Source organism: Euprymna scolopes, chromosome 34, assembly GCF_053919585.1.
Source record: "Euprymna scolopes isolate OS-2025 chromosome 34, ASM5391958v1, whole genome shotgun sequence".
Classification (NCBI taxonomy): Eukaryota; Metazoa; Mollusca; class Cephalopoda; order Sepiida; family Sepiolidae; genus Euprymna; species Euprymna scolopes.
In genome coordinates this window covers 21,567,046-21,582,545 of record NC_136515.1, presented here as the reverse complement: position 1 = coordinate 21,582,545, position 15,500 = coordinate 21,567,046, and the positions used below count along the sequence as shown (strand labels likewise).

Sequence of the window (15,500 nt, the reverse complement as noted above, 5' to 3'; positions counted from 1 at the left end):
CCCATCAGCTGCATCAATTTCATAAATATTCAACATATGTTGGTGAATGTTGATTGGTTCAGATTTTTCTGCATGAACGAATTCAATGACTCATCTTTGCTTCTCATGCACATCCATGACGGGTTGCTTTTTTTAGATTACGCACATCTGCAACAGAGGGATGAAACTTTCAGGTTATGAATGCATGAGTTCAATCATCATAACAATGCAATTTGCAATACTCTCTGATGGAATAAAAAAATAGAAGGTATAACTAAGAATATCCATTGTATATATATTCTGTATATATATATAGAGAGAAAGAGACAGATGGTGTAATATATATATATATATATATATATATATGCAGCATTTTTTACTCCATGGCATATTTCATTAAATGAAATAGACGTTTTTTGTGTATTAATTCTATTTTTGATCCTCTCCAACTTCCGAATAACAAGCTTCACTTCTGGCGAGAACTGGCTGATGTAATCACCATATTTATCATAAGTCCGAGTACTTTCCAATCCTTTAAAAAAAATTTATAAATTGTTCAAAACCAGTTAGATTAATTTATCCCTTACAATGAATCCTGAAGGATTGGAAAGTACTCGGACTTATGATAAATATGGTGATTACATCAACCAGTTCTCGCCAGAAGTGAAGCTTGTTATTTGGAAGTTGGAAAGGATCGAAAATAGAGTTAATAGACAAAAAAAAGTCTATTTTATTTTATGAAATATGGCATATATATATATCTCCACACAAATATAAGTATATGCCTAGTTGTGTGTGTGTGTGTGTGTATATATATATATATATATATATATATATATATATATATGGACATAGATATGTTTCTTTACTGCTGTATCATTATTACGAGTCTATGCACCAACCAGAAATGATAGAAAAAATATTCTTCTCCAGCGTTCATGCTAATAGTCATATAAAATAATACCTTAATAATAGAAGAAAGAAATCGTTTTAAACTGAAAATTAAAAAAGAAAATACATGCCCCTATCAAACAACAAAATTCCACCCCTTCACTGTGGAGTTCCCTAGATACTGGATAGCCTTCTACTTTAATAGTTTTATCCCTTGCATTGCTGGACTTTGGAATTTCCTCCCTGTTTATGCTTCTCTAACTGTATTAACCTGCACAAGTTTAAATGTAATGTGAACAAACATCTTGCAACATAATTCCCCACAGTTCCCTGTTAGATACGATCTGAATATGTTCAATTGGCAATAGCTTTTGTTTGAGTTAAAAAAGAAATGGTTTGATTGCAATGATAATTTTAGCAAAAAACATTTTATGCATAAGAAGTTTATTTTTTTTTAATTATAGTTTTTTCAATTTGACACCCACATTTACTGATGCATATTTAAATGTAATTTTATATTCAAAATCTAAGCCCTAAGATTTATGAAATCGACCCATAATTATGAAAGTTAAGCTTTATTTATAATAACCTTGAAATAAAAATAGAATTCTGCAGAATCTCTAATTTATGCAAAATATGTGTAACGCATTTGTTTTAAGAAAGTCTCAATATTAGATTTTAGTTTCTCGTATGCAAAATGCATAAGTTCTCTTTTTTTAAATTGATAATTCTATTAATAACGCTTACCACAGCCATTATTAAAAAGTCAGCAATTGAGAGTGGAGAGGAGGTGAACTGCTTTGACCTGTTACTTCTCTTTATTTTTTAACTTGATATATGGTATTTTTTTAACTTGATATATGGTATTTTTTTTAACTTGATATATGGTATTTTTAAGATATTGCAGCAGATTTATGTCCATTTATTACAGACTAGCCTGGGTGCCAAACCAGAAGTGGCGAAGGTTTAAATTAAGGCTAGTCAATCGAAAATATCTGCAAAAAAAGTGGTCCCTCCTTGTAGAAAAGTGCCCAGTTGAGGTTGGAGGAATTAATGTTTTTAGGCAATTTTTTTATATTTGTCGTCCGAAAGTTTGAGGTTTTGTAACGTTCTGACGTGTCTGTCAAAAGTTTAAGACAAACATGCATACATACATTTAAACAGACAGATGAGATTCATATTATATATACTTACAAACTATTAATTATTGGACATTTTTAGTGGCATATTCTGATTTCTTGCTCAAAAACACATTTCTATACTAATTCTATTTAAAGTGCTCAGTATCATGGATAGAACAGGTATATTTAATAAACGTGTTGTCCAGAAAAAAAAAACATCATTTGTTATACTGTTTTATACAAAAAAAAAAACATCATTTGTTATACTGTTTTATAAAAAAAAAAAAAACATCATTTGTTATACTGTTTTATACAAAAAAAAAAACATCATTTGTTATACTGTTTTATACAAAAAAAAACATCATTTGTTATACTGTTTTATACAAAAAAAAAACATCATTTGTTATACTGTTTTATACAAAAAAAAACATCATTTGTTATACTGTTTTATACAAAAAAAAACATCATTTGTTATACTGTTTTATACAAAAAAAAACATCATTTGTTATACTGTTTTATACAAAAAAAAAACATCATTTGTTATACTGTTTTATACAAAAAAAACCCTACTCTGCGTTGCCCAGGATTTTTAATAGAAACAAGTGAAGCATGCATGGTCCCCTGTGAGTGCACAGTGAATGAGGCATAAAAAAAATGACTAAGTTCAGCATTTGCGCCCGCCCCCATTTAGTCCCAAATGTCCCCAAGGGACGTCAAATCTTGGTAAAAATGAAAAAAAAACAGTGCAGTTTTAGGCCTTAACTGCATAAATTTGAGTTCTGCACCATGCAAAAAAAGAAATGACTAAGTCCATCATTTGCCCCCTCCCATTTAACCCCAAAAGTCCCCCAAGCCTTAACATATTTAAATTTGAGTTCAGCACCATGCAAAACTGCTAAATAGACATACACAGAAAATTTGGGACAAATATGGTAAAATAGTCAAAAAAATTGAGTGTTTTTATTAGCCCTAAAAGAGCCCCTGGGGCACACCAAAGAGTTATCGCAAAGTATAGACAAACAAAATTATATAGAAATCAGTTAGTTACAAGTTTTCAGAAAGTTTTATAAAAATCTAAGGCTTCCATTTCTTTTAATAAGCATAAAAGTGTCAATTTTAGCCATTTTAACCCGAAAGGCAACCAGAGTTTTCCCAGAAAATCCGTTTTGTTACTTTTTTACTCCTATCATGTTTAATATTTGTGCAAAATTTCAAAAAATTCCAAGATGTATTATTGAAAAAAGTGCAGTACAATGTACAATGGTACATTTGATTCGAGAGATTTATCTAACAATATCAATTTTGTCACGGTCCAATGTGTCTGAAAAACATTATTAGCAGACACACACACACACAAACACTCATTTTCCCTTTTTAATATTAGAAGATACATAATATTTTAAATTAAGTCGTGTGTAATTTCAGAAGAGTTTCCAGTGGGTAGCCAATCTATAAAGAATAGAGTTCCTTCTTGCATAAAGACGAAAATGTATGTGCAGAATTCTATAAGATCTGGTACATTTTATGAAGTGATTCCAGTTTCTGATTGGTTTTTAGCAGAGCATTACTCAATTTGATTGGTCAGTTCCTGTCACCCTTGTTTATAAATAGAACCTTCCAATTTTCTGTAATCATGCCTTCTTTAATTATATAAAAAATATTGTAGCACACACCCACATGCACACCACATATATATATGTATATACTAGCATTTCAGCCCGGCGTTGCCCGGGTGTTTGGATGTGTATGTTGAGCAAAAAAAAAAGTGGTAGTAGGAAGGCAGGCTCGAACCCGTACCACAAAGGAGGAGAAGAACGGGGGAAAAAACTGACGTCTTTGCGGTTACGACCACCACCAAACCTGAAGTGACTTATGTTTAAATTAAGGCTAGACAATCGAAAGGAAAGGATATTTTCAGAAATATTAGCGAAAAAAAGCGACACCCCCTCTTTAGAAAAGTGCCTAGTTGAAGGTGAATATATTAATGTTTTTAGCCAATTTTTCGATATTTGTCCTATGAAAGGTCGAACTTTAAAACGATATTGATCTTGGTAAAATCTGTCGCCTCTGTTGATAGTTTTAGGCAGACATGCAAACATACATACGTACATACATTTATATATTGGTAACTAAAAATTTTCGACCCAAACCGAAAAAAAAAGAAAAAGCTTGCCCTATCTGTGAATACGCTTTATGGAAAATTTCAAATGTTTAGACCAGAAATTATCTGAGTAATTTGGTAGAGACCACAGATTTTTTTAACTTTGACCCCTATTATGGCCCCTTAAAATTTATTGTTTTGGGCTCAAATCAAGTTATTAAGTTAGATCCATGTTCAAGGAACCTATATCTAAAATTTTAAGTGTTTAGACCCCAAATTGTCAGAGTTTGGTAGAGTTCTCAAAAGTCAAATCGTTGAACTTTGACCCCTTAACAGCCAAATTTCTGGCCGAAAATGGATCACAAAGATTTTCCCAAATCTCAGTATCCTGTAATCAAATTTCAAGTCTGTAGACTTAAAATTGACAAAGTTATTGCATAGGAAAATGTATACATGCAGACAGACACACACACACACACAGATACAGACACGTTCACTTTTATAGATATACTAGCATGGGTGCCCAGCGTTGCCCGGGTATTTGAAGGTGAGCAAAAAAAAAAGGGGTCAGTTTTTTTAAAAACTTTGACGCCTATTATGACCCCTTAAAATTTATTGTTTTGGGCTCAAATCAAGTTATTAAGTTAGGTCCATGTCCAAGGAACCTATATCTAAAATTTCAAGTTTTTAGACCCAAAATTGTCAGAGTTTTGTAGAGAGAATGGTCAAATCGTTGAACTTTGACCTCTTAAACGCCAAATTTTTGGCCGAAAACCGATCACATCGATTTTCCCAAATCTCAGTACCCTGTATATCAAATTTCGAGGCTGTAGACTTAAAATTGACAGTTATTGCGTAGGGAAATGTACACACACAGATACACAGACAGACAGATGCAGACACGTTCACTTTTATAGATATATAGATAGATATATATAGCAGCACACACAAATATATATATACACATACACACATATATATATGTATATCTTTTTTTTATTTTAAGAACACTATGAGGATGTGGTTGCTCATGAAAAAGATAAAGAAAAAATTGAAACAAGTTGTCAATCTGTCGAAGACATCCTTGGACCAGAGTTGATGACAATCTCCTCCAAATCTGCCAAACCTTCTGATGATAAAAGTCGTACGATAGATGGTAAGTTATTTTTGAAATCCAGATATTTTGCATAATTCCAACTACTGTTTTTATCTTTATTTTTCACACGATTTAGCCGATGCAACTTCCAAACTTCTTCAGGTGTATCTTGTTGGATTTGAACCGCAACAAGGACCCGTGGTGTAACAGATAAAGTACTTGGTAAAATTCAGTTGAAAGTGATACTCATCGTAGTGGTTGAAGGAGAATGCAATTGCAAATTACTTAGTACTTCTATTTGGTCATGGCTGACAGAATGACTGCGTGCTACCTCCATAGATTAAATAAAGAAGAATTCATTTGTGTGTTTTCTGTTTTTAACTTCGATCATTTTTTTATGTAGATTGAATACTTATGGGGGTCGTTCAAAAAGTAAAGCCTCCTATTTTTTTTTTTTAATTCACAAAGTTGAAGAGCTACGAATACAAGAGTGGTACCATTAAAACGTGCAAACTTTTATGCTCCAGAAGTTATTTTTTTACATAGTCATTGCCATTCTTAAAGCACTTTTGCTAGCAATAAAGGATAGCTGTTCATGGGCATCCAGAAAACATTTTATAATATGAGGGTCGTTTCAAAAGTAAAGCTTTTTTTTTTTTTTTTTTTTTTTTTTTTATTTGTTTTAAACTCAAAAAGTTAAAAATCTACAAACATGGGAATGGTACTATTAAAGCAAGTACCCTTTTGTGGGCCAGAATTTATTTTTCTACATAGTCACCACCATTCTTCAGTGCATTTTTGTTAGTAATTCAATGATGCATCTTTGCTTCTGACACACATCCATGACAGTGATTGCTTTCTTAGAGTCTCACACAGTCAATATCTGCAACAGAGAGATGATACTTTCAGGTCATAGATGCATAAGTTCAGTCATCATAACAATGCAATTTGAAGTCCCCTCTGATTCATTCGGGCGGAATAAAAAAAAAAAATAGGAGACATTACTTTTGGAATGCTACTCATAAAATGAAACCCCCAAATGTCATCAATAGATTATATGCATAAGTACGAGGGGTGTGCAATAAGTAATGCCCCTGACCCACTTCCCATAGCAGTAGAGCAACAAAACTTGGCACAGTTATTAGTCTTTCTCTACATAGGAACCACCCAGAGTTATTCATTTCTCCCATCGTTTGATGCAGCTCTGGAGACCGTTTTTGTAGAACACCCCAGGTTGATCATCTGGGAAACGCTTTCCTTTCAAAAACAACTTCATGGCTGGGAAGAGGTGAAAGTCAGAGGGTGCAAGGTCAGGAGAGTAGGGAGGATGGGGGAGGATTTCATAACCACACACCCGTGCTTCTGATCTGGTGACATGCGAGTTGTGGACCGGATGTCCTGCAGGAGGGGGTACCTTCGCTGATCTTGCCCCACCTCTTGATTTTGATAGCTTCCCTTAATTTCCTCAAAAGTGAAGCATAATAGGCTCCTGTAATTGTGGTACCCTTTGCCAGGAAATCTATCATCACTACTCCATCCTGGTCTCAGAAGACTGAGCATGATCTTGCCAGCAGAGAGCTGTACCCTTGCCTTCTTTTGAGGTGATGAGTCCAAGTGCTTCTACTGCATTGACTGGGTTTTGGTCTCTGGATCATAGTGATGGACCTTGGTTTCATCCTGTGTAATCAGTCTTTTGAAAAACTTTGACTCATCTTCTTGGCACATCTCCAAATTCATCCTTGAGCATCGACACGTTCTCGCTTCTGGAATTGTGTGAGCACCTGGGAATCCATGTGGCAGACACCTTATGCATATGCAAATGGTCATGAATGATAGTTTCCACAGACCCTGTACTAATCTTGACATCTTGGGCTATTTGGCGAATAGTAATGCGCCGATCTTCCAAAATGGCAGCCTCAACTTGACGGACAGATGCCTAATCAATGGCAGAAGTGGGAGGGGGGCCCGGTCTGGGAGCTGTTTCCACAGACTTCCAGCCATGTTTGAATTCACGATGCCAGCGTTTTACAAGGTCATATTATGTGGCATTATCATCATAAGTTTCTTTCATTTCATCAAAAGTCTCCTGTGGTGTGTGTCCTTTCATATACAAAAACCGGATCACTGCTCGACATTCAACAGGCTCCATTTCACACGTGACTCAGTTCAAACACATGTAAAACAGAAATCACAATTAGTTCAGAGCTGTAATTCGCCTCATAACCTGTAGAGATATAAATCATTACACATGCAAAATTTCATCTAGATCAGACAACTGGAAGTGGGTCTGGGGCTTTACTTATTGCACGCCCCTCGTATTTGTATGTTATTCTTCAATCCAAAATGTGGAACAATAAGCTTGAGTCAATTCTATACATGTTTACCAAATTCAAGTGAAGCTTATCCGACAGTTCTCATTTTTTGTTGTAAGGTATTACAGTAAAGATGAATCAAAGCTTTATTCGTGCCCTGTGAAAGCATTTTGCTGACTTCTATGCAATGGAATTGGTTCATTCAAAAAGTTTTATAAAAAAAACTTCAAATAAATTTCCATAAAAATGAATTCCTGATAAGCAACACATAAAAGTCAAATGGCAGAAAGGGCTACATTGAGCTGCAAATTGTCATACTTAAGGGCGCTGTGTATGTATCTTGCTAAATAATTCTCTCATTTTGGTGCTTCTGTAAAAATTGACATTGTAAATGAACTTCGTCTGTGATTCTTGTTTTTATTATCAGAATTTTTTTTAGTTAGACCCAAATAGCAATACATTTAGCAAATCCATATTCCAAGAGAGTAGAATGTTGACCTTTCTACTTTTGACAGCCTTGTAACACTTGTTTCCCTGATTTTGTCCTTTAGTTTTCACATTCCATGCACAATGTTTCTGACAAAGAGGGAAGAATTGCTGTATTCTGGTTCAGAATCTATCCATCTAACACTTATAGTTTTTGACCTTGATGTTCTTTAAAGGTCATATCAAGTGGCTTCATGCCTTGTTTGGAACGATTTATATTAAAAAAAAAAAAACTGATTTTGTCTTTCTTTGTCACCAAACATAAGTAATTTGTCTATAGGTAAATCAAGAAAAACAGAACAAAGAAAGAAAGAAAGAAGAAAAAAATCTGGTAGAATAAAAGAAAGAATGACTGATAAAAGAAAAGTAGTATGAAAACATAGAAAGAGAAGAGGAAAGACAGAGAAGCAGGGGAAGAACAATATTCATCCCTGGTCCAGAATTCTCCCTATATTAAAAAAAAAAAAACAAGAATAAAGAAAAAAACCCGTGTAATGTATGTACTTGTGAAAGAAAGATAATGTCGTATTCCAGAAATCATGTAAATTGATCAAGTAGTTTTAATTTTTATAAAGAAAGTCCTTTTTAAGCAAATTTGAGTTTTCCTTTCAATGCCCCCCATATTAAGAATGGCTTTCTAATATCTCACAAGTTTGAGTCATTCTGAGTTTTTCCCTTGTTTTTAAGATGGCAGTGTGATAGTGTTGCTTTTCATTTGGCCACAAAATTTGATTTTCTCATTTAAGAATAAAGCTACTTGATCAATTTACATGATTTTTGGAACATGATGCACTCTTTCTGTCATGGGTATGTACCGCATGCAGATTTTTCTTCCATTTTGTCTTTTAATATAAGGAGAATTCGAAACAAACACTTAATATTCTTTTAGGAAATATTGTCAAATATTATCCCCATTTAATTCCTTTGGATATTCATCATGTGCAATTGGTAAATTTAATCTTATATCTTTTTTTTTTTTTTTCAGAGAATAAGAGTAAAAAATTGAGAAAATATCGAAAGTCTATGTTCCCACTTTGCAGCAAATTAGAACAAGGTCCCCGAGAAAACGTAATGAGAGACATCATTAACTTGACAAAGAAAATCTTTACTGGTAAGTTTTATTTTTAATCTTTTTTCTTTTTCAATGAATATTTTTTCTTTTTTACTTTTAGAGAAATGTTTCCTTTCATTCATCGAGGAATTTTTTTCTTTGAAATAAATTTTTTTGTTTGCCTTGGTAGAATTTCTTTTCGATGTTTGTCTAGGAGGAATTCCATTTTTTATTGCTCATCTTGGAGGAATTCCATTTTTTATTGCTCATCTTGGAGGAATTTCATTTTTTATTGCTCATCTTGGAGGAATTTCATTTTTTATTGCTCATCTTGGAGGAATTTCATTTTTTATTGCTCATCTTGGAGGAATTTCATTTTTTATTGCTCATCTTGGAGGAATTTAATTTTTTATTGCTCATCTTGGAGGAATTTCATTTTTTATTGCTCATCTTGGAGGAATTTCATTTTTTATTGCTCATCTTGGAGGAATTTCATTTTTTATTGCTCATCTTGGAGGAATTTCATTTTTTATTGCTCATCTTGGAGGAATTTCATTTTTTATTGCTCATCTTGGAGGAATTTCATTTTTTAGTGTTCATCTTGGAGGAATTTCATTTTTTATTGCTCATCTTGGAGGAATTTCATTTTTTATTGCTCATCTTGGAGGAATTTCATTTTTTATTGCTCATCTTGGAGGAATTTCACTTTATATTGCTCATCTTGGAGCAATTTCATGTTTTATTGCTCATCTTGGAGGAATTTCATTTTTTAGTGTTCATCTTGGAGGAATTTCATTTTTTATTGCTCATCTTGGAGGAATTTCATTTTTTATTGCTCATCTTGGAGGAATTTCATTTTTTATTGCTCATCTTGGAGGAATTTAATTTTTTATTGCTCATCTTGGAGGAATTTAATTTTTTATTGCTCATCTTGGAGGAATTTCATTTTTTATTGCTCATCTTGGAGGAATGTCATTTTTTAGTGTTCATCTTGGAGGAATTTCAATTTTAGTGTTCATCTTGGAGGATTTTCATTTTTTAGTGCTCATCTTGGAGGATTTTCATTTTTCATCTTGGAGGAATTTCATTTTTTATTGCTCATCTTGGAGGAATTTCATTTTTTATTGCTCATCTTGGAGGAATTTCATTTTTTATTGCTCATCTTGGAGGAATTTCATTTTTTATTGCTCATCTTGGAGGAATTTCATTTTTTATTGCTCATCTTGGAGGAATTTCATTTTTTATTGCTCATCTTGGAGGAATTTCATTTTTTAGTGTTCATCTTGGAGGAATTTCAATTTTAGTGTTCATCTTGGAGGATTTTCATTTTTTAGTGCTCATCTTGGAGGATTTTCATTTTTCATCTTGGAGGAATTTCATTTTTTATTGCTCATCTTGGAGGAATTTCATTTTTTATTGCTCATCTTGGAGGAATTTCATTTTTTATTGCTCATCTTGGAGGAATTTCATTTTTTATTGCTCATCTTGGAGGAATTTCATTTTTTATTGCTCATCTTGGAGGAATTTCATTTTTTATTGCTCATCTTGGAGGAATTTCATTTTTTATTGCTCATCTTGGAGGAATTTCATTTTTTATTGCTCATCTTGGAGGAATTTCATTTTTTATTGCTCATCTTGGAGGAATTTCATTTTTTATTGCTCATCTTGGAGGAATTTCATTTTTTATTGCTCATCTTGGAGGAATTTCATTTTTTATTGCTCATCTTGGAGGAATTTCATTTTTTATTGCTCATCTTGGAGGAATTTCATTTTTTATTGCTCATCTTGGAGGAATTTCAGTTTTTAGTGTTCATCTTGGAGGGTTTTCATTTTTTAGTGCTCATCTTGGAGGATTTTCATTTTTCATCTTGGAGGAATTTCATTTTTTATTGCTCATCTTGGAGGAATTTCATTTTTTATTGCTCATCTTGGAGGAATTTCATTTTTTATTGCTCATCTTGGAGGAATTTCATTTTTTATTGCTCATCTTGGAGGAATTTCATTTTTTATTGCTCATCTTGGAGGAATTTCATTTTTTAGTGTTCATCTTGGAGGAATTTCATTTTTTATTGCTCATCTTGGAGGAATTTCATTTTTTATTGCTCATCTTGGAGGAATTTCATTTTTTATTGCTCATCTTGGAGGGATTTCATTTTTTATTGCTCATCTTGGAGGAATTTCATTTTTTATTGCTCATCTTGGAGGAATTTCATTTTTTATTGCTCATCTTGGAGGAATTTCATTTTTTATTGCTCATCTTGAAGGAATTTCATTTTTTATTGCTCATCTTGGAGGAATTTCATTTTTTATTGCTCATCTTGGAGGAATTTCATTTTTTATTGCTCATCTTGGAGGAATTTCATTTTTTATTGCTCATCTTGAAGGAATTTCATTTTTTATTGCTCATCTTGGAGGAATTTCATTTTTTATTGCTCATCTTGGAGGAATTTCATTTTTTATTGCTCATCTTGGAGGAATTTCATTTTTTAGTGTTCATCTTGGAGGAATTTCATTTTTTAGTGTTCATCTTGGAGGATTTTCATTTTTTAGTGCTCATCTTGGAGGATTTTCATTTTTCATCTTGGAGGAATTTTATTTTTCATTGCTCATCTTGGTGGATTTTCATTTTTCATCTTGGAGGAATTTTATTTTTCATTGCTCATCTTGGAGGAATTTTATTTTTCATTGCTCATCTTGGAGGAATTTTATTTTTCATTGCTCATCTTGGAGGAATTTTATTTTTCATTGCTCATCTTGGAGGAATTTCATTTTTCATTGCTCATCTTGGAGGAATTTTTCATATTGTCTTTATGAGAACCAATTTTTTTTTTTATTGTATTGGCAGTATTTCTTTTATTGCATCTATTGGAAGACTTTTTATTGTTCACCTTGGAAGAAATTCTTTGAAACTGTTTGATTTTGGACCTCAATGAAACTATAATTATGTTTACTATGGTTTTGTCATATAATATACCTAAACTTTTCAATTTTATTAATATGCATTTTGTATACTTGTAACATTGCATTGTATTCTTACTTGCTTCAATATGGTCTGATGAAAGTTCCATATCGTATACACTCGTCACCCTAAATAAAACAGCACTACACCTTTTATTTTAAAACTTTTATTGAAAAAAATCAATTCAGGTAACTGGATTATGTAGTAGAGCTGACATCTACATAATGTAACTACCTTCAGCCTCAATCACTGCTTGATACAGGTCCGGAACTGCGAGCATAGCTTTTCCACAAGCGCTGGCGAGAGCTTGGCAAATACTCGGTGGATGGTGGCTGGCTTTGGTGTTGTAGGAGGTCATGTTGGTGATGTTCTCAGTGTATAACTAAACAAAGTAATCCAGCAAGTTCAGATCGGAGGAGGAGGGGTCCAGTAAGAGAAGGGCACAAAGTTGTAGCACCGTTTCTGAAGCCAAGCTCTTTGGACTTGTGGGCCAGCGCCGAGTCTTACTGTCACACCCAGAATCTGCCAGCGACCACGTGATTGTACCAGGGGTCACCACATTCTTCAGCACATCCAGGTACACTTTGGTGTTGACTTTCCAGCCGACGTTGAAGATGTGAGGTGGCATGATATGGCTCTCACTTGAAACTGCACCAAAGACCATAACCGTGTCTGGAAACTTTGTTTTTATCACCCTGAGTACGTCTCTGTTAATCGTGGTAAACCAGCTATGCATTTTGTGGGTGCTGGCAATGGTCCTGTTGTCATAATTTGGATCAGTAGAGAACATGAGTTGTACAGTAGCGCATCTCCGATTTTGCTCATTGAACATTGTCTCACTTTCAGACGTGATAGAGTGCTCCTATCACTGTTGGGATTTGTACACCACTGGCCAACTAGTAGATGCTCTGCAACAAAAAAAAAAAAAACGGTTTTCATCAAAAGGAAATGGAATCATGTCTTCTTTTCTAGGGCGACAACATTATTGTTCCACCCCATAGAAGGCAATGTAATGCAGAGGTGTAACAGATAAAACACAAATTGAAGCAATGCATGTGTGTAAATATAAAAGATATGGGTCCTTGTCCAGAATTCCCCTTAAATTAAAAAAGTCTAAGTTTAATATAGTTTTCTTGAAGCATGTTTAATGTGTATATAAAGGAAATTGAAATTTCGTTATTCGTTATTATGAAATAACTATGTAATAAGCTATATAGATTTACTTTTACCCATACAATACATAGGTATTCTTATTTTTTTACTTGTATTTTATAATACTTGCGTTTTTAGTTGCATCAGCATGGTCAGATGGCATTTCCATATTATCGGCTATAGCTCCAGTATGCACATTTGAACTAAAGTTGAACACATATCTGACGAAGGGAATTTTCCCAAAATATTATACTACATGAACATTCCACCTGATGCAAGTAAAAGCATAATGCAAGTATATAAGAAAAAATTCACTTCAGTTTGTGTCTCTCCATTACACCTCTACACACGAAACAATGCTTTAAGCAAACTGCATTAACCTCTTATTCATAGTTTAACTTTTCTTCTATAATCTACACAATTTATGAAAATGATTAATGCAAATGATGCTGGGTATGCCCACGAGAAATAAATTTGCTGCAGGTTATATTATTTTAAATGTTCACAGTAAAATTTTATTTTTTAATGTGGAAAGAAAAATTAGGTTCAATTTAAAAATTAATTAAATTTTTATCTTTGTTCTTTTTTTTGTGTTGATAACATCAAATATTTGTACTTTTTAGAAAGTAATTAGTCTAATTAAAGTGTAATTTAAAGATTAAATTTAGATTAAAATTAGATTTTGCTTTTGAAAGAAAAATATAACAAAAATATGGTTTTGTCCAAGAAACTTTTTCCTTTTTTTTTTTCTTTGAATTTTTTTACATTTTTTTAAAAATTTAATCAAAACTAAAAAAAAACAAAAATTTCACAAGACAAAGAAGAGAAAAAAGCAGAGCTGCAATAGTTTATTCGCTTTGTCAGCAGAACCACATATTCACTGACGCAAAAGGAGGCCTCCTCTTTCCTGAAAACGAGGCCACTTGTTGACCATCACTGACGACTGTAGTATGGGAACCTAATGGCTGAATCATTTTTTTTTTTCCAAAAGGAATCACCACTTATCAAGACCCAGAGGCAACTCGAGGATAAGGGTTAAAGAGTGTACAGTGGTCAAAAGGACAATATCATAGTAATCATTAGAAGTGTAAATTTGGTAAAATTGTATTACTTAAGGGGAACGGCTCATCAAGAACTTGTTTACATTAGACTTGAAGACGGCCATATTGTAGTCAGCTGGAAAGCAGGTAAACGGAAGAGAGTTCCACAGGTGTGCAGTTTTAAGAAAGAAGCTTTGTTCATGGAATCTAAATTTAGGCTTAGGCACAGATAAAGATGGGGGGAAATTTATTGATAGTGGTTTTAGCTAGACGAGTACTTTCTCTTTGGCCCTTTGGCCAGCTGGGTGATCATAGAGATCCAATCTGATTAATCAGCTGGTCATATCATGTTCTAGTATCTATAAGTTCGTCTCTAACTTTATTATTAAATCTGATTCTTCAAAAACTAAAAACCTTATTACTCATTTTTTTTTTTTCCTCAAATTGATACTTCGAGCGATGTACTAAAAGTAATGCCTCCTATTTTTTATTACGCCAGAATTGATCAGAGGAGATTGCAAATTGCATTGTTATGAGGACTGAACTTATACATTCATGACCTGAAAGTTTCATCTCTGTTGTGGATATTGACAGTGTAAAACCCTAAGAAAGCAACCCCTGTCATAGACATGTGTCAGAAGCATAGATGCATCATTGAATTCCTGGAAAAAGTACATTGAGAATGGTGGTGACTATGTAGAAAAATAAATTCTGGAGCACAAAAGGTTGTCTGTTTTAATAGTACTACCCCTGTCTTCGTAGCTTTTCAACTTTTTGAGTTGAAAGAAAATAGAACATATGAAAGATGCTGCTGGAATTTCCACAGGTCTCACTGCTATACATATTCTACTTGTAGAATTATACCTGATAATTTTAATTGGCATTAAATAACCCAAAGATGGTTGATATGGAATAAACGAAACCAAACCTTGATACGTTTTTAAAAGTAGTCATTGTTAACCAAAAGTCTGAAGCACATCAATGTCGTTGTGTCTCAAGGATGCATTTTGGACCCAACCTTCTTCCTGATCTTATGAAATGATCTTCCAAATTGCACACACACACACACATCAAAGTTTGATGATTGATTCTTCTAAGAAGATGAGTGGTCTCAGCAATGATAAATGCAAGCTCTATCACCTGATATCCAGCTGTAAGGTTTCGCTGAGGGGTAGCTACATGCAACACAATGGAGTGTGTTAATATTTTCACTGGACCAAACGTTGAATATCAAATATAGCAGCAAGTCCTGTCAAATGGTCAATTATTTCATATAGAAGGGAGGGTTGCAAAAAAATTGTTCCTTTTTCAC

General features: G+C 33.3%; 2 protein-coding genes across 2 annotated transcripts in view; one reads left to right on the top strand and one right to left on the bottom strand.

Annotated features, from left to right (window-relative positions):
* LOC145259124 (gem-associated protein 5-like) overlaps positions 1 to 15,500 on the top strand; it is an 827,294-nt gene that overhangs the window by 148,085 nt on the left and 663,709 nt on the right. Inside the window, exons 16-17 of the mRNA XM_080116800.1 lie at positions 5,099 to 5,248; positions 8,972 to 9,097. Of these exons, the coding sequence (XP_079972926.1) occupies positions 5,099 to 5,248; positions 8,972 to 9,097 (276 nt within the window). The remainder of the gene's footprint in view (positions 1 to 5,098; positions 5,249 to 8,971; positions 9,098 to 15,500) is intronic.
* LOC145259123 (uncharacterized) overlaps positions 11,914 to 15,500 on the bottom strand; it is a 46,781-nt gene continuing 43,194 nt past the window's right edge. Inside the window, exon 2 of the mRNA XM_080116799.1 lies at positions 11,914 to 12,904. Coding sequence (XP_079972925.1) covers positions 12,379 to 12,828 — 450 coding nt within the window. The 5' untranslated portion in view covers positions 12,829 to 12,904 and the 3' untranslated portion in view covers positions 11,914 to 12,378. The remainder of the gene's footprint in view (positions 12,905 to 15,500) is intronic.